This window comes from Periplaneta americana, chromosome 16 (assembly GCF_040183065.1).
Source record: "Periplaneta americana isolate PAMFEO1 chromosome 16, P.americana_PAMFEO1_priV1, whole genome shotgun sequence".
Classification (NCBI taxonomy): domain Eukaryota; kingdom Metazoa; phylum Arthropoda; class Insecta; order Blattodea; family Blattidae; genus Periplaneta; species Periplaneta americana.
Genome location: NC_091132.1, coordinates 161,404,290 through 161,423,383, shown reverse-complemented (window position 1 = coordinate 161,423,383; position 19,094 = coordinate 161,404,290). Strand labels below are relative to the sequence as shown.

General features: G+C 35.6%; 2 protein-coding genes across 2 annotated transcripts; both read right to left on the bottom strand.

Annotated features, from left to right (window-relative positions):
• Window positions 1–256: 256 nt before the first annotated feature.
• LOC138691663 (zinc finger protein 506-like) lies at window positions 257–10,996 on the bottom strand. Its single transcript, XM_069813875.1, has 5 exons — window positions 10,856–10,996; window positions 9,090–9,187; window positions 8,366–8,503; window positions 7,963–8,042; window positions 257–2,006 (listed from the first exon to the last, which is right to left on the bottom strand). The coding sequence occupies exons 2-5, from the start codon at window positions 9,180–9,182 to the stop codon at window positions 1,307–1,309; spliced, it is 1,011 nt and encodes a 336-aa protein (XP_069669976.1). The 5' UTR covers window positions 9,183–9,187; window positions 10,856–10,996; the 3' UTR covers window positions 257–1,306.
• Window positions 10,997–11,632: 636 nt separating this feature from the next.
• Window positions 11,633–14,222, bottom strand: LOC138691658 (putative nuclease HARBI1). Its single transcript, XM_069813864.1, has 2 exons — window positions 13,888–14,222; window positions 11,633–12,739 (listed from the first exon to the last, which is right to left on the bottom strand). Exons 1-2 carry the CDS (start codon window positions 14,220–14,222, stop codon window positions 11,848–11,850), a joined length of 1,227 nt encoding a protein of 408 aa, XP_069669965.1. The 3' UTR covers window positions 11,633–11,847.
• Between the last annotated feature and the right edge of the window lie 4,872 nt (window positions 14,223–19,094).

Below are 19,094 nucleotides of genomic sequence, written 5' to 3'. Positions count from 1 at the left end.
CGAAAACCTAATAGAGCAAATAAATATATATTTAAACTAGTATTAACTTTTTGCTAGATATACCTATTGATGTAACTGTTTTCGTAATTTTACTAACGATATAAATAGTCTAACACAAACAAAATAAAGAGATATTTTTTCTGGGAACACTTTAAAGTTTTGAGCCTATGTAGTATGAACATTTTTTGACTCTGCAGACCACCCCGAAGACTGTGAAAAGGATGGCATTTATACCCCTAACATCCTGTATAAATACACAATTAACACAAAAGATGTAAACAGAATTTTTTTTATTTTTTCCACACATATACAAAATATCTTTCTACACTGTTTACGACGTGACACTGTATCAGCTGCAACACAAAATATTCGCGAAATATCTTCGAATATTCTTCTCCCATACCTACACAATTTGGATTATCTCAAAACCACATAAAATAGCAACGAAATATAGTAGTTGAAAATGATGTCTGGATTTACAGACATAATGACAGACTACAGATAATGCGTGACACTTTTATTTTGTCTGTGTTTAAGTTTGCACGTATTTTGATACTTCCAGAAGGCGACAAACGTATTACAATACGTCCAAGGCTGTATGATGGCGTGAATGGCATTTCAAACCTGATAAGACTAATTTCTCACACACGTGGGAATTTTTCGTCTTACTGCTTGTTTGTACGCGTGCATGTCTTTTCAGAAAATTCGAACACGCGTACAGCTTTCCGTAGTCGTTGCATTTGAGTATCCTCACCTGTGTGTGACAAAGAATGACTTACGAGGCTGTAAGACTTAGAGAAGGTTCTCCTACAAACATCGCATTTGAATGGCTTGTCAACGCCGTGCGTTGCGACATGTCTTTTAAGATCTCGAGTAGAGAAAAAAAGTTGACCACCAATACCGCAAGTGAGATTCTTGTTAAGTGCGTGTGTGCTTAAATGTTTCTTAAGATGTGAAGAAAATGGGAAGTGTACACCACAAACGTCGCAACGTAACTGTTTTTGGCCTAAGTGTACTAGTGCATGCTTCTTAAGACTTGCCAACCGCCTATATGACTTCTCACACATATCACAAGTGAAAGGCTGCTTGCCTATGTCTATGAGCGCGTGCCTTTTGAAATTTGTATAAGTGAAACTCTTGCCAGAAGACAAAAATACTTTCCCACAAACATCGCATTTGAATGGCTTGAAGCCAAGGTGTACGCGTAAATGCAGTTTTAAATAATCCTTCTGCGAGAAAGTTTTTCCACACAAATCACAGCGGATTGGCTTCTCGCTTGGCTGTATGATTCCATCATCACTCAATTTTACCAATTCGGAACGATATTCTCGCACATATCACAAATAAATACGTTCTCGCCCGTGCGTGCGAGTGTATTTGTTTTGAGGTTAACCGACCGATCACATGTTTTCCCACATATTTCGCACTTTAATGGCTTCTGACGTTTGTGAGTGTTAGCATGCCTTTTCAGACCTGAAACAAACGTAAAACATGTCCCACAAACTTCGCATTTGAATGGCTTCTCACCAGTGTGTACACGTATATGATTTTTCAGATTACTGGATTCCCAAAATTTCTTCCCACACACATCGCAATCGAAATGCCCATCCCCTGTGTGTACGGTTATAATATGTCTATTGCAACTTTCGAATGTTGCAAAAGGTTTTCCACACACATCACAGCTGAATGGCTTTTCGCCTGAATGTAACGATAAATGTCTATTGCGACTTCCAACTGATGAAAAATACTTCCCACATACATCACAACTGAATGGCTTCTCCCCTGTGTGTACGACTGCATGTCTCTTGAGGTTCCCACGTTGCAAAAACTTTTTACCACATAAATTGCAACTGAATTGCCTCTTGCGTTTGTGTAAAAGAGCATGGCTTTTTAGTTTTGCCGGGTCGAGAAACAATTTGCAACACTCTTTACATTTGTATTGCTTTCCGCCTGCGTTTCGGTACCCACCATCTGCAATATTGTTGGAGTAACCTGGCAGTCTAATGCTGTGAAGAAAAGGACCGTTTAGTTGGAGCAAGGATGACGAAAGCAGAAGGTGCATCTAACAGTTCAACTTTTCATTCAATTTTACGCATTCATGGAATGCATGCAATAGCGCACGAAACGCAATCAATTGAACATGCCTTTTTGGACTAAAAATTATAGCGTATGCAGGAATTGAAAGCTACCCGATGTATATTTTGTGCCTTACTTAGTTCAAATGTTCGTTTTCCTAATAATTATAACATAAATTATAATATAAAGAGACACACTTTAGCTCGCCCTTGAATGAGTAGAACTCGTGCTCAGGGGTGGATTCCTGAATTGAAATTAAAAAGTATATAATACAATTTGTCCTATGTCTACTAAGCAATAAAAAATATATACTTTTAAATTCACAAATTTTTAATTTTTATAAAATACATACCTAACTTTTTAAATGCAATAATAGAACTATAAGAATTGAAAAGATTAGAATATTTAAATATGACTTTGTTATAAATTCTTGGGCCTAAATTACTACTTTGTCCTATGTCTACTACGCAATAAGAATATATAAATTTAATTTTCCAATTTTTTAATTTTTATAAATTCCATACATAAGTTCTTAAATATAATAAAAGAAGTATTAGAATTGACAAGATTAGGATAATTAAATATAAATTTGTTATATATTTTTGGGCCTAAATTACTACTATGATTAAATACTGTAGCAGTGTTGTATTTTACTTCAAACAATCTTCAAGAATTCATATCTTTTGTTTCATAACCATGAGAATAGAATTCAAAATTATTTCAATATTTATGTAAGAATTTTATTACGAGTAATACAATATAATAAATTTTTCTTATTTTAAGAACATTATAAAGTCAAAAAACAATTTTTGAGATGGAAAATCAATAGGTTTATGAAGATATATTTGAATTATTTTCTTCTGTAATAAATAAAGTGGATTAAAATTGCATTTAAATAAACTACCCCATCCTATAATTCCATTCATAATTACCGATTGAAATAAAGTTAAGAATTATAGCGAACAGGTATTGATTTAGGTTGCCGAGAATAAACTGATAATACTTTTGTTTGGTGATGCCACACCTTTTAGGCTGAAAATGGCGGCAAGTATGATTAAAGATACGAGTGTCTATCGAGTGTTCAAAAGCAATTAAGCGAATCTAGTAGGTCTAAGTATTGGATTGATATTTAATGTTTATTAATTAATATATACGCAGTGAAGGTGACGTTCAACACAGCACAAAGTGTAGACACAAAATCTGTATGCATCTTAATTGAACGTTCGTTTTCAATTTGATTCTTTCAAGATTATACCCAAACTGTTTACGTAAATGTATGGAAAATTGAACCATGTAGATGCACCTTAAGTCAACAAAATTACTGCTATATCCTATAAAAGACACACACAAATTTACTTCATAACGAGCACTGATTAAAGAATCTTTTCCTGTATATAAAATCACTCAATTAGAAGATCATAAATGCTGCAAAAATTGTATAAATTCTTCCATCTACATCGTAACAGCAGTACATTACTAACGAACATCGGCTACTGTTTTAGCCAGTAGTTTCTGTATAGATTGCTGAAAGTAAGGCGTATCGATCAGAAGGTGTGTTGCAAAACATTTTTGAGATGATAGTTTTTTACTTATGAGTTGAAACTAAGTTTTGTGTTTGGTACCGTGATTTCCCATAACTATGGTCCAGGCACCCAACTATGGTCCAAAAAGCATTATGTACTACTTAGTCCCCCAAGAGTTCGGTGGTTGCCATTTAAGGCGCCACTGTGATGGAATTATGTTCCCCATAGATGCTTCCATCTACCCTTACACGTGGCAATGATATTGATGCTTACCAAGGTCAGTGTGCATCGTTCTATTGAAAGTGTGAAGACACGAAATCATGCAGTTTGTGTTTCTCTGTTTTATTAAGCTCTCCTCTGTAGAATTGGTACGTTATAGATATATGATTGTTTGTACAATTAAACCTGCCTATATAGTGTTTACTTTCACGTAATAATTAGACTGGCAGAGGTTAAGGACTCTCCGTGAAAAATGTTTAACCTCAAGGCTAGAAGTCAGTCCTCAACTATGTACCACAATTTTTCGTGGACCTTAGTTGTATTTCACTTTTAAATATTTGTTTTAATAAAATGTGATCAATGTGATTATTTACTTCTGCAAATACGGTACCTCAGTATATTCTAAAACACCATTTAACATTATAGTCAAGTAAACAAAGAAACAGGCTGTTCCAGCATCAATGGTACTAGCACGAATGATGGTCCGGTAAAACGAAAACTTCAGGGCAGAAGGAAAACAACCGTACCAGTAAGTGACTATGAGACCGATAAAATTGAATTGGATACAGATTATGATATTTTTGGTGTTCTCTAGATATTTACAGACAGTGAGTCAGATGTGGAAAGGAAGACGAAATCTGTTAAATTAATGCTAAAGGCACATAGTTATGTGGACTTACTTATGAGGAGGAATTGTGGCCAGGAAAAGTTTTGGAAGTGATGAACATGGGAGCTGTTGTTTCATGTATAGTAAAAAGCGCTAATTACTGAGGTGGCGAGAAATGGAAGACATTTTATTCCATAGAAAGGAAAACATAATAAAACAAATTGAAGACCCCAAAAGCGTCTCGAAAAAGAGAGATCTATTTTCAATTTCAGAATTACAAGAGAAGTGGAGATTCAAAGGATCGAAATAAGCCTACTGAATGTAGTTCTCAGTGTGATAAATAAACATTATCAGTGAGTTTATTTGTATAATATTTTGCTAACAATGTGTTAGTTTATTTTGATACCGTACTTTTGTTCTTTAATATACACACTCAACGGCAAAAAAAAAAAACCGGGCCAACTACATTTTGTTTAAAATTTTTTAAAATTGTAGAATTTTTAAAATAATTGTAGGTGTGCTGAGATTCATTTAGTTTATAGCGTTGGGCGAAATAGTTCATTGTCAAGAGCTAGTTCGTTCGTTCCCGCACATGAACTTGAGTTGTACAAATGAACTAGTTCGTTCATTTTACAAATTAACTAATAGGAACTAAGTAGCTCAATATAGCACAAAACGCACATTCGTGCGCACTTAGTTGCCAGTATCACTAAGTAGTGAATGAAATCGTCAATAGATGGCAGAGCAATGAGTTCTGACCAGGTTCTGACCTAAAGCTATAGTGAGAGAATAGCGAACATAACCTTCTCTCTCTCATTTCCTCCCTGTCCCTTCTTATAAAGCGGACAACTAGGACAAAAAAAAAAGTTTCCTTGAAACACAACTTCTCCCTTCCTTATTGCAGATAAATAACAAACCAACCGACCTTTTCTTGCAAGATAATATTTTCATCGATTATTTTATGAAATATTAAGCTATACATATCTTTATAGCTGTTAATTATGCTCTCTTTTAATAAAACCCAAACCCCAAAGCATCGGCAATTATCGAGGTCGACAAATTTGTACAGGAACCACTGCTATCGAGAAAGGGTAACCCACTTTCTTGGTGGAATGAAAGAAAAGAGGTATATCCAAATTTATACAAAATCTCGGCTCTATTGTTGCTACATCTGTGCCTTGTGAGAGAGTGTTTTCCAAGGCAGGACACACAATTACGGATGCAAGAAATCGTCTGAGTGGCAAAGAGTAGAACAACTCTTATTTTTTAGTGAAAATTTGTAAAGCGTTATTTTAGTTAGGGCCTACCTATTGTACTCACTACTCAGTTTTCAACAAAAACATGAACAATTGTGAGAGGCAGTGAAAGGCAAGACAAAGAAGTGATATTTTAAATTATTAATAACTATTTTAACGATTTGAACTGTAGTGACTTTTTTTTTTTAAACCTCAGTTGTTATGGAGTTGGAGGGGATTCCAACATGAGGCGCGATGGAATTTGTTGAGGTACGTTTTAAAAGTGACGTAGAAGTACCCATTCAAACCTTTGCCATTGACCACAAATTAATAGTATTTACAGAACATCTACACAGTGTTGCCAGTTCTCTGCTGATTCTGACAGATTTGAATTTCATAAAAGCTGGAAAATATGCTTGTATGCAGTGAATTGTAATTGTATACGTTAATTCATGCACAAAACAGGTATTTGTCCCATACGTGTTAAAATAAAAGAGGGATTCATTTGCTGGCTGAGTGCTGTGTGAATTATGTCAAAGTTCTAAGTTTTTTTTACAATACATATCAAGAGAATTAATTCTTCACAGTAAACATAGTTATAAAATTAAATACACAATATTATTTCCTGGCAGATTTTCGCATCAGTTTAGGAGATTCTATAGTAGAGAGATTATAGTAGTTAGTCGGAACCTATCTGGTAGAGTTGGCTGCACTGCATCTACAGCACGCCACACAGCTGACACAGCACAGCCCGAATGGACGAATCGTGTGTGAACTTGGTGAAGAGAAATGTGAACGGTATCATTGAGCGCTATTAAGTTATAAAACACGAATGTGCGCATTTCCCCAATTTATTATAAAAAATTCTATTAATCACTCAGTATGCAAGCGCAAAACAACTCAAAGTCACTTTACACGTATGTATTCAACTACAGTTGGTAATTCAGTCCATTCAGTGTTCGTTCAATTGTGCGGCACACGTGAACTGTATATGAACTATTAGTTCAAAAATAATGAACGAACTATGAGCAGTTCGTTTGAACGAGTCGTTCAAATGAACTAGTTCGTTCATGAACGACCCATCGCTATTTAGTTATTAATTTATTTTGAGATATGTAACAACGTAATACTGAATACGTAAGAGGCAACAATGATCAGAAAAGAAGATTCGTTCTTCTTCTAATATTGTGTCTAAACTTCTCGGACTCTAAAGAAGTCTACAGACCGGTAAGCTCTTTTGAGGCAGTATTGGAGTACTTCATTGTATACAAATGTCACTAAGTCCTACCAATTCAGCAAGTGGTTGCATTTATAGAAGGTGGGAATAGTCGGAGTTATGTGGCTGCAGTTCTTGGGATTCCTCGATCGACCATACGAGTGTACCATCGCTTTAGAGAGAAATGTTCTAAGTAAAGAATGCAATAGAATCGACCAGACTGACATCCAGAATCTGATGGAAAAGTTGAATCGGCAAATGGTAACAGTATACAGTCACGGGGAGACAGTACCCGCTATTACCAACATGTGGGTGGCCACAAAATCAGTTGAACATTTGGTAGAAAATTGATATAATTTGTAAGTTTTTTCACCTTTTAATTATATCCATTGTTTGGCGTTGAAAATAACAGCGTAAATGATAATGAAAAAGTTTTCTTTCTGGGAAGCAATGTTTTCTTCATTTCATAATGGGTTTTCTGATTCTCACCTCATAAAAAACCAACCATCACAATGTTGCCAGTTGAGTGCAACGCATGCCTTACTGGGATACAGGGGAATGCATATTCACGTAATAATAATATTACTAAATCCAAAAATTGAAATTGACACTGATTTTCTAATTTCTTTGTTATAACTTAAGATCTGTGATGGACATGCTGCAGAGAAGTAGGACTCATTTCCTTCAAAGCTATACAAAAAAGCCTACTAGAACTGCCGGATCAGACCTGAGAAAACAACAGGAACTATATTTCCTGAGTACATTCCTTTAGTCAATGAAAATGGTCAGGGAACTCTTCTCTATTAAGTGTGAAAAGTTGAAGGCAGGTCTATGCCTTGGTATTTTCTTTGACAGCAGCAACATCAGCTCCACTAGTTGGCAGTTGTAGGAGTGGTAAAGTAGCAGTAGTGCAGATGTTCGTGATAGTGATAGGATATTATATCATTCATGCCATTTTTGTCCGCAAGAACTGGAGTCTTCGTATAAAAAATAATCACGTTGAAATTATAAATACGTTTAAGTTGTCATTATTTAAATAAAGCAGTAAAACCAAAAACAAATTAGGGACTCTTATATTACACTCACCTCTCAGTTAAGACTTCATTCTCTTCTGCTGTTACTTCCAGTTTAACCTGCTTCACTTGATCCAACTCACAAAACTCCTCCTGTAGCAGAAGATTATGTAAAACAGACACAGAGCACAATAATACATGAAAATTAGGCAGTAAAAATGTACAATTCATCCAATCTTTATAGCAAAGTCAGTAATGGAATGATTTTGTGAAGGATGTGGGCATCTATTTTGACACTAAAGGATTACCAGCAAGTACGGTACATAATTCATATAAACTAAACAGTGCTAGTAAAACAATTAACTTAAAAATTGGATAGGGTAAAAATTATAACTGGGATGACAATAGGAGCTACATCAGCCAGAAAGTAACAGAGAGAGAACTACCGACCAACACACTTCATAAACTGCACTCACCTCAGCTTCACTCTTCAGCATGGGAAAGTCAATTGGCACTGCAGATTCCTCAAATACTATCTCCGATTTAATGTCATACCTGTCGTCTATACATTCAGTTTTTAATTTAGTGACGTCCAAATCTAATAAATTCCCTTCCTGCAATATAAAAAAGAAAATAATTAGACAAAACAGAATAAAAGTTGTTCACGAAACCCGTAACTATAAAGTCCGTGCACATTTTTATTAATACCGATGTCAACAAATGCATATCTACCTATTCCAAAACCAAAAGTAAAATAATTTATTTTTAAAGTGTTGTAGCGCAGCATATACGAGTAAAAGAATATATTTATTGTATGATATTTTGTTGCCAGTATGATGAGAAGGATCCACAACAAAATATAAAGGTTAATATTATTCTAAATAAGCTATTATTGATTCAGTTTTAAAATACTTAAATTCTCTTCTAAAAATCCATCGACAAAAAAAAAAAAAAAATCTTCAAGGGTTTTTTTTTTTTTTTGTTTGTAATAAATTTCCTGAATGTAAGTATTCTCACTATTTTGTGAGTATGTGTGTTTTATGAGAAATAAAATTCCGTTTGTAACTTCACATTCACAATTTTCAACCTTTTTAGGTGTGTTTCATCTCGTGGAAAAAAGAACAATTAATTCCAAAGGAATGTCCTTCCTATTTACAAATTACGCATTTAGAAAATAAATAGTAATTGCTCTCAATATACCTCACATAAAGGCTTCTTCTCTTCTATATCTGCGATACCACTTGTCTGTATACCCATTGTGTCGGACCCAGGTTCCATCTTGATCACGTCCATTACGACTGAAAAAGGAAATTAAGTAACATAAGTTAATATGCAGAATGTGAAATACTCAGATAGACTTGCTAGCTTGGCAATAATAAGTCCATATCTACGTACAGTGTGTATTTCTCTGCAAGCGCCACAACACACAAAGTTTACCACAAAAATACAAACGAATGTGTACATCAGCACCGATGAGCATGTGATACTAGGGACAAGATACAGTAGTTGTCTAACAAATAAAGTCGATGATTTCACGATAGTGTTTGTGTCTAAGTTCAATATATGATTTCTTCCACTGGATTAGTTCGGGCGTTTTCAACAAAATGCAGTTGTCTACTAAATAGTGTCGGACGAGTAAAGTAGGAAGTAGACGAAGTGAAAAAAGAAAACAAAAGACATGAAAGACAGTGTAGAACAATGGAAGATAATGGTATGAGTCGCTTAAATTATGTAAAAAATTAGAATATAGTGTAAAGGTATTAATTTAATTAGTGAAGTGACGTAAATAGCAAAGTGAGCGAGAAGTATCAATTAGCCATGTTACATGTCAGTAAGGACTAAGAATTAGGAGTGTTAGGATTATAGCATCAGGTGGGAAAGAGGTTACGATATAATGATATGAGCACAGTCTAGTACATAGAGTCGCGAAGCTCAATAAGCAGTAAATATGGAAACATTATATAGTTGCTCACCACTAGGATCGCTAATATCGCCTCATTACAGGCAATGCAAAATAGAACCGTCACAGTCTATTATTTCTAGCACCCTCAAAACTCAAGCTTAGTGACTCTATATATAGTAGACTGCGATATGAGTGTAACAAGTAAGAGATAGAAATGGTAAAGAAAAGAATGTATCACGAAGATAGAGACAGAATAAATAATACAAGAGTAGACAAATCAGTCTCGGATAAGTTTCAGAAACGATATACAGTGTGTAATTTCCCAATTTAATTTGAAAAGTTCCAGCTCATAATGTAGGTTGGCGATAGTTTCCTCCTGTTTCACAACTAATGTTTTATAGTGACAGATTTCACATGACCAGTTATCACATAGACTAACCTCATCACTAGCAGTGTTACTACATCCATAATGAAACCACATTCTACAACTGTCCCCAATTCTCCCTGACCAACTTTCCTACGACACGCATCACAGCTTACACTCAAATGAGGTACCTTAGCAACATGTGACTGGGACAATAATTCACGAAAACAATTAGGCCTACCTAAGTAATTTGAAATATGATATGGATTGCAGTCGATTTAATGTAGATAAAATATAAGTAATGTGTGAAATAAGTAATATTTTGAGTGATATAAAATATAAAATATATATGAGGTGACAGATAGAAGAGGAAGTGAAGGAGAGTTGGGGGTGAGGAGATCAGGAGTGTAATTTCGTATTTTATTTCCGAGTAAATAAGATGACGTCATGAGTAGCGACGGCGTTGTTCACTTGTTTCCTCCTGTGTAATTAGAGTAAAACATTCTGTCAACATTCAGATACTGCTTATAATAATTAATGTGGAGAATAGCATTCATAAGACCCAAGTTTCATATACAAATACAGTAAAAAGAATGTGACAATAGAACATACAATCGGTAAGCAAGAATCAACTGTACGTCATACGAGGTAAGTGAAAACATTTGCCCACTGTGCACTGAAATATTTACATTTACATACCTGTTTTGGGCCGTAAATGTTAAGCGCTAGGTGAGACCAAAATTAGCTCAGTTTAATTAGCTCTATACAGCAAATATATAGACGCCTAAAAGAATTTTCTAGAAAGGATAACTAAGCTAGCTGGATAGCAATTCACATAGATGACCGTGACACGTAGGTTTCTAGATTATCTAAGCACAGTAATGTGAAAATTATAAAGTGGATACATAATACGTGTATATAAATTCATCCTGCCAGAGGATTTCCTAACCCTCTAAAGGCGGATTTTCCTAGCAGCGCACATTTTGCGTTACGTACGACGTAACACGTGGAGCGTAATACGCTGCAGACTCAGACAACAAAAAATGATTGAAGTGTTTTGTAAGGATGCGCAGTACGTTGTGCGGCAGCGTAATGCGCTTGGAGCAGTAAACCAACTCGAACTAGAGGAGTCTAGTACGTCGTGCGCTGCGTAATAGAGAAGTTGTGTGCGGTTTTTTGTTTCATACATATTGTTTCTTTAACAATGGCGCCACCTTGAGTTCGATTCTCAGCCGCAGAAGACGAACAGCTGATTGAGATGGTTGCTGGACATCCTGTTTTATGGAATATGATGGAAGTAGAGTTCAAGAATACCTTAAAGAAGGACTTAATTTGGAAGGAGATTGGAAACATGGTGAATAAGTCAGGTAACTTATTTTATGAATGAAGTAGCCTATAATTTTAATTCACATCAATATATTTTATGTAATTATAATCAGAAAAAGGTTATTATAGTCGTTAGAATTTTAGAAAATATCTTACATTTTGAAGTACATTGAATTGCAATTTCTAGAATGCAATCTTATTACATATCAACGACCCAATCTTTCAACAGCTAACTTATATCTAAATATGAACTAGAATAATTACATTATTACATTATTAATGAACAACAAAATAATGAAACACATGAGAAAATTAAATTTGCCTTTGTTTAAAATTACTTTTACAAACAATGCACTCATTCATCTTCATTTTCTTTTGTTTCTTTTACTCGAGGCTTTAGTTTTGAAATATTTACCGTTGAAATATTCAGTAAATCTGCTTCTGACTTTGAAACCTTCAGATTTTGCGAAACCGCCAGTCCCAGCTAAGGGAATCATGTTGTCCGCTGGAAGTTCATCAATTATGTCTTGTGTCTCTCCATCACATGGATGTTTAGCAATATAGTCATCTCTCAGTAAATTGTGCAGCCAGCAGCAGACTGTAACTATCAAATCTACAGTTTCTGGCTTGACATTTATAGGCGTGAAAAAAATTCTGAACGTAGAACACATAATGCCAAATGCGTTTTCAGAAACTCTTCTAGCTTTGCTCAATTGAGTGCTCTCTTCATCTTCCAATATTTGTCGTCTGCAGTAAGGTTTCATGATATGTTCATCTAATCTGAAGGCTTCATCACCTAGTATGACATGGGGCAACAAAATGTTTGATTGTGGTGGAAATATTGACCCCATTTTTACCAGCTGACCCATTTCAGATTTATTAAAAATCCCAGCATCCCCTTCCTTTCCGTAGGAACCGACATCGACGACAAGAAACTTATAGTTAGTATCTACCATAACGAGAAGGACTATTGAGAAGTAGCCTTTGTAGTTGTAGAATAAAGTCCCTGTTTGGTTAGGTGCTACAGTTCTCACATGCTTCCCATCGAGTGCTGCAAAAACATTAGGAAAATCCCAGCGATCCCAAAATTCTTCTGCCTTTGTCTCCCAATCAATTTTATTAGGGTTAGGTAAATATCTTGGTAGCAGTTTTCTTTTGAGCGCCTGAAGTACTTGTGGTACGAATGTGGAGATACTAGAAGGAGATATGCGGTATGAAAATGCCAATGAATGAAATGACTCCCCAGTTGCAAGAAATCTGGAAAGGAAAGAAAAAATTAAATAGGAAATTTCCCAATGGAAAAGCATTAATTTATGTACCGTATATTTTATGTGAAAATCCTCGTACATATAACTTGTTTTTTTCTTTTAGATGGACAATGCAAAATGCGATGGAAAAGTATTAGGGACCATTACAAGAGACAGCGGAAACAAGAAAAGAATACAGGAACAGGGTCCGCTGCTACGAAGAAAAGGGCATCATATTGGGATAGGCTAAGATTCCTTGATACAGTGGAAGATGAACGAGAAAGTTTTTCTAATATGCAAACTGAAAGCGGAAACAGTAATGAAACCCTGGAAGACACGATTTGTAGTCTTGCTTCCGAAGCAACGGATGATCCACTAACTTACGATTCGTATGCTACGAGCACAGGACATGAATCTGAAAATCAAGAGAAAAGAAAGAAAGAAAATTTACCAGAACGTTCAACTTGCCAGACGCCTGAGACAAAAACCAAAAAAGTCAGAAAGAACAACATTGTGAACTTACTTAATGAAAGAAAACAAGAGCGACTACAGACCAGAGAACACTTTGAAAAAATTATGAAGCCTGAAGCAGAAGACGAAACTGATCTCTTCTTCAGAACCATGGCTGCGACTGTGAAAAAATTTGATCCTGAAGTCAGAACTGAAGCAAAAATGAAAATTTTTAGTCTTGTGACTGAAATGGAAGTCCGCAGTTACAGGCCTATACGTGTGGGAAATGCTTCCACATTTGATTCGGAGAACTCCAGGCCAAGCTGAAACGCATCCTACAACTCGAACTGGAGCACTGGTGAACCGTCAGCAGTACAGTAGGCTTGCAGTCACAGTATTCACCCAGCACAACTTTTGAGTCATCTACTTGTGACAACAATACAATGTTTACAAACTCAAATGTAGAATGTTCTGAAGATATGAGTGGACATTTTTGGAAATTTTGAACTTAAATGTGGTATGTATAAGATTAATGAATAAACTTGGACTATGTAGTTGTACGAAAAATGCAAAATTCATTTTAAAAATATATAAGCTATAGCTATACAATATACAGGGTGATTCATTATTACATGTGAATACTTTCTGTGTGTACTGTAGAGGTGAAATAATTAATCATTCTGTATGTACACCATTCCTAATACATACCTCAGAGTTAGAGCAAGTTTTTCGGCTGGTGAGATAGGCCTTTTCACTCTATTGCATGGTTTTGTAGACAAATCATCTTGCATGAGGTTCACAAGGAAATAGAATTGTTCTCGGGTGAATCTGAAATATGCTTTAAATTTCACTTCATCGTCTAGTAGATGTTTTTCGATCAGTATTCTGAAAACTCCCTCCTTTTCTCTACAGAAAAATACTTCACTAACAGACTTCCTAATGCAATAATGATGAACCAGGTAATCGATTTCTTCTTCTACATCCTCAAAGTCAAGTAACACCAATAACAAACACAATTTTTTCCGTTTTAATGCACAACTCATTTTGAAGTTCAGTTCATACTCTTCATACAATCACAGCTGTTGAGAGTCTGCGACATCTGCTGCGTTTTTCGAAGTTTCTAGAACACAGTACGCAGCGCACTGAGTAATGCGTTTTACGTTATACGCGACATAAAAAGTGCGCTGCTAGGAAAACCCCGCTTAAGACGATTATCGGGATGAGCCCTAAAAGAAATGGGCCACGGACCTCCATTCCTTTGCCCATAGAGATTCCGCTATTAGAAACAATTTTCGACAAAGATGCACTGGCTTAGCTTCGTACATTACCCTGTTACATGAGCGACGTTACCGCACTTTATTCGCACAGGGGAATTTACAGTTTAGACTTACTAATTCAGGTGTTTCTTCTTGCAGTCTTAGGTCAGCCTTGGAAAATCGCACTTGTCATATGAGCGAGTTTATTGGACACAACTAACACAGTGAAAGAATAAAGTACCTTTCAATGTCCACCTAACACATTTTGGGCGTTTGTTCTTGTAATCCTTAAGTCATTTATGTGCTAGCTATTAGGTTACGTCTATTTCCGGCTTTTCACCTTCAAAATTACTTTCAGTGGAGGAACGAAACCAGATATACAAACGTGGTTAACGGGCTTGGAGACCACATATTTAGTTTTTCTCAGCCCCAAACACCCTTACAAGCACACCTTCAACTGTGCATTTTAAAGCTTTTCCTCCAGTTTCCCTCTCTTTCAACCAAATTCGTCCACGGCTGTATATAATTCCTGCCAAAAACGTGAAGTTTTACTTCGCATTATTGGCACTCTTGAATCGCATCTATCTCTCTTTGTAGTTAACATGGGAAATGGATGTTTAGGTGAAAGAAAAACTTCTTTTAATAACTTTTAATAATTCTTTACCATTATTATGGCGAAATAGTTTAAGTTTGCCATTAGCAGTAGAAGTAGAGAATAGTGCACTGCGGTACGAATTTGACAGTTTCTATCTGTTCATATAGGAAAGTTCACAGTTCAAACTTGAATGTAAATGTGCAAAAATGTGACAACCACACTGCACTTCAGAAACGAAGATGGAATTGGAGAAAATGAAATCAGAGATGTGTTTCAACTAATCAGTTCTGGAGAATTTGAATGTAAATGAATTGCTAATGGCACGGGCAATGTTCAAGAAAATATTGAACAATAGTTGTTCAGGAATGGATTTAAAAAATTTGGTACAATTCATGCAAGTTAACAAGTGAAGTGAAAAATTTTTTCTAATTAACTTATATAGAGTAATTTCATCGCATGTCGTAAAATGTGGGCGAGGATTTAGTTGCACATAAATCTTGTAAAAAATGTAATTAGAAACCGTCTTTGAGTAAAAGGAGCTAGCACTCTGCTATTAATAAATCTTGAAGAGCCTAGTGGTAAGGAATTTCAATGTTTGGAATGCGCATAAAATAACGTATTTTGATGTGATGTAAATTCAGCAGTAATCGATTGTAAACACACCTACGTCAGATTATTTACTTGCATATGCACATCTAGAGTGTTGTAAGTTTGACTTAAAGTAATAAAACTCCACGAAACCAATTACATATATTTTTGTTACTATAAATCTTATTAATTTAATCTTTTTTGTACAATTATTTAGAATATTTTACAACATTTTCTTATTTTGCACAAATATAATTTTCCATTTGTGGATTTTTGCGACAATTATTTATTTTCTAGCTTAAAGCCTGTGTGAGAGTATTACCTTCCAAAACCCTCTGACGCATTTGAGAAGAAGAGAGTCCAGGAAAAAAAAAGGTCACGAATATAATTATTTGGAGGTCGATTTACGGCTTTAAAATATAGTAGTTTCCTGTATTACATAGAGTTAGCAGTGTCTGCATAGGCCCATAGTGAGCTATAGCCTGTCCACATAGTTCTCTTCTATTTGCAGGTAAATGTCTAGTATATATTTCATTACGTTCCTCCAGGACTATATGTGGAGAACTGAGAATGGCTAAGGCAAATTCATAAATATGTAGGCTACTATTTTCACATATACACCCATAAACAGAATGAGATACCTAATTAATCAGATTTAACTTGTCAATGTGTCCATACTTTGTTAGCCAAATCAAAACGAGGATCAGCATCCGGTCTCAGATATTTATCCATAACGAATATAGTTATTTTGTTGTTTAAATTGTAATGAAAATACATAACATATTTAATCAGACGTTGAGCAACAAAAACTCTACGAGATACAGTAGCGTGCAAATTAATCCGAACATGACATATTTTTACATTTTCTGTTATTCTTGGCCTCACAGCTGCTCATACCGCTTTAATTGACATCTGTAGTACGTGTAATTCCGTTGTTGATGGTCTGTCATTATTATTTTTTTATAATATGTGACATTTTGCATGTCGTTTTGTACTTACAAGCATTTCAGTTGTGTTGAAGATTTAATACTGCAATCCTGTGTACATTCTGTCGTCTTCACAAATGGATACAGCTCCACGAAAACGGTCTAAAATTATAACAGTAGCAGAGCATTCTTCTATGACAGAGGCAAATTGCTGCAGAATGACACATCGGTTTGGCTACTGTTAATTCGATCATAAAACGATACAGGGAGACTGGATCCATCACACCCCACAAAAAAGGAAACTGTGGCCGGAAAAGGAAGACTTCACCTGCAGATGATCATTTAATTGCCAGGAAAAGTAAATGAAATCCTAGACTAACTGCTGTCGTCTTAACCCGCGAGTTAATGGCTACCACTGGGGCGAATATTCACGTCACAACAGTGCGGCGTAGGTTTTTGGAAGCTTGATGAAGGCCTCGTAAGCCTATTAAGAAGCAACTGCTAACCCCTGTTATGTGCAAAAAACGGTTAATGTGGGCAAAATTACATCAACACTGGACAGTGAATGACTGGAAGAATGTACTTTTTTCCGATGAGTCTCATTTTGAGGTCCACGACCACCGTGTTTCTTACGTATGGAAACGATCCGAAAAAGTAGCAGCAGCTCATCTCCAACAAGCACCCAAATACCCCCCTAAAGTAATGTTTTGGGGTTGTTTTACACATGAAGGGCCTGGAGCATTAATACCTACCAAGGGAATGATGAATTCTGACAAATATATTCACTTAATGGAAACCAGAATCGTACCCCAGCTGCAAAAATCATTTCCGGATGGCAGAGGTGTGTTCCAACAAGACCTGGCATCATGCCATACGTCTCGAAAAACTACAGAATTCTTCAACAAGAAGAATATTCAGGTACTTCCCAGGTCAGGCAACTCACCCGACATCAACCCCATTAAGAACTTGTGGTCAATTTGCAAAAGAAGAATGCAAAAAATGGATTGTTCTACAAAGGAGAAGATGATTTCTGCCCTCATTGGTGTATGGTTTCGCGATGAAGAAATGAAGAATATTTGTGGGAAATCAGTGGAATCCATGCCAAATCGTCTCAGAGCAGTTATTAGGAACAAGGGAGGCCACATAGATTACTGAGGTATGTCATAGATCCTTTTTTTTTATCCTGTTTGAGTGTTTTTGCATAAGTAATTACGTTGTCCGGATTAGTTTGCACGCTACTATATACGTTTTACGGAGTAACTTACAGTATAATCCATGTTGAATCTTTCGTACACTACTTTTAACACTTCAATATAAATAACTGATTAAATGGCGATCTTACTCGTGTTAACTATGTAAGGATGTGCGGCGTATACAAACTCACATGCAATAATTGCGACAGTTTCTACATTGGACAGACAGGCAGATCATTCCAAACTCGATACAAAAGAACACTTTAAACCAATAACCAGAGGACACAATACATCTACATATGCCGAACACATAGTTAATTCTAACCACACATACAATAACATAAATACAGACATGGAAATCCTACACATACAAATCAAAAACTCAACACACTAGAACAATATGAAATATACAGACACACTAAAACACAACCTCATCAAATTCTCAACACACACATCAATTTCAGAACACACATACTATTTCACACCACATTTCAATACGTTTCAACAATCGAACGCAAACCACGAAACAGGCAGCGAAGTTCGAGATGACGCCGAGATCTAGTAGGCTCTGAGGATGGTGTGAAGAAGCACCGAAACAGCTGTTAGCCGCACATGCTTACACAATTAACACGAGTAAGATCGCCATTTAATCAATTATTTAGTACAGAATAAACCTAAGTTTTCCTAACAGTATATTAGTAATTGAGTAATGAACAAGTGAATATAATCAATTTGGTAAGTATGCCTACCTCATTTTACCCATATATGTTTGTATATTTCGTATTGTTCAAGTACATTTATATCGGTGCTAGTTCACATAAAAGAATATTCACCCAAATCAAATTTGACCCATGGAGAATGGACACACCGGAGAATTCACCCAAACAAATTGACCCAAGAGGAAATTAGAACAAAGGAAATTACATATACAGTAGTTATTATTTTATATATTTTTAAAATTGATATTGCAATAATTTAGGTGGAACGAAGTTCTGAATAGCTTATATATCTCCTGAAAAACTTTAAGCCTATTTTATTGCAGAAACCGAGTCTTGGATGAATTTATTCGGATTCGAATGTTGTAACCACAGGCACGCAAATATTCATCGATACGTCCATCGTCTTTCAATTCATAATACCTTTGTGAAATATTTTGCAGCCTTATATATAAGGTTTATATTTTCGTTTTTGTCCTCTTTTACTCTTCGACGTAGATCCAACTCCTGTATCATTCTGTCTACATCGGATTGCTCATTCTTTAAATAATGTATGAGTTTGTATACAGTGGGATGTTTTTTACAAGCAATGTTCTGGAAGCGGTTGTGCCATGCTTCTGTGTCAATCGTGCGTGGATCAT

What these genes read in the sequence shown, in the direction of transcription:
- LOC138691663 (XM_069813875.1), bottom strand. Translation starts at nt 9,182, where the DNA reads ATGGACGTGATCAAGATGGAACCTGGGTCCGACACAATGGGTATACAG. An exon ending in AGAAGAAGCCTTTATGTGAG is followed by an intron (nt 8,504 to 9,089) that starts GTATATTGAGAG and finishes TTTATATTGCAG; the next exon opens with GAAGGGAATTTATTAGATTT. An exon ending in AATGAAGTCTTAACTGAGAG is followed by an intron (nt 2,007 to 7,962) that starts GTGAGTGTAATA and finishes TTTTCTTCACAG; the next exon opens with CATTAGACTGCCAGGTTACT.
- LOC138691658 (XM_069813864.1), bottom strand. Translation starts at nt 14,222, where the DNA reads ATGAGTTGTGCATTAAAACGGAAAAAATTGTGTTTGTTATTGGTGTTA. An exon ending in AAACTTGCTCTAACTCTGAG is followed by an intron (nt 12,740 to 13,887) that starts GTATGTATTAGG and finishes TTTCCTTTCCAG; the next exon opens with ATTTCTTGCAACTGGGGAGT.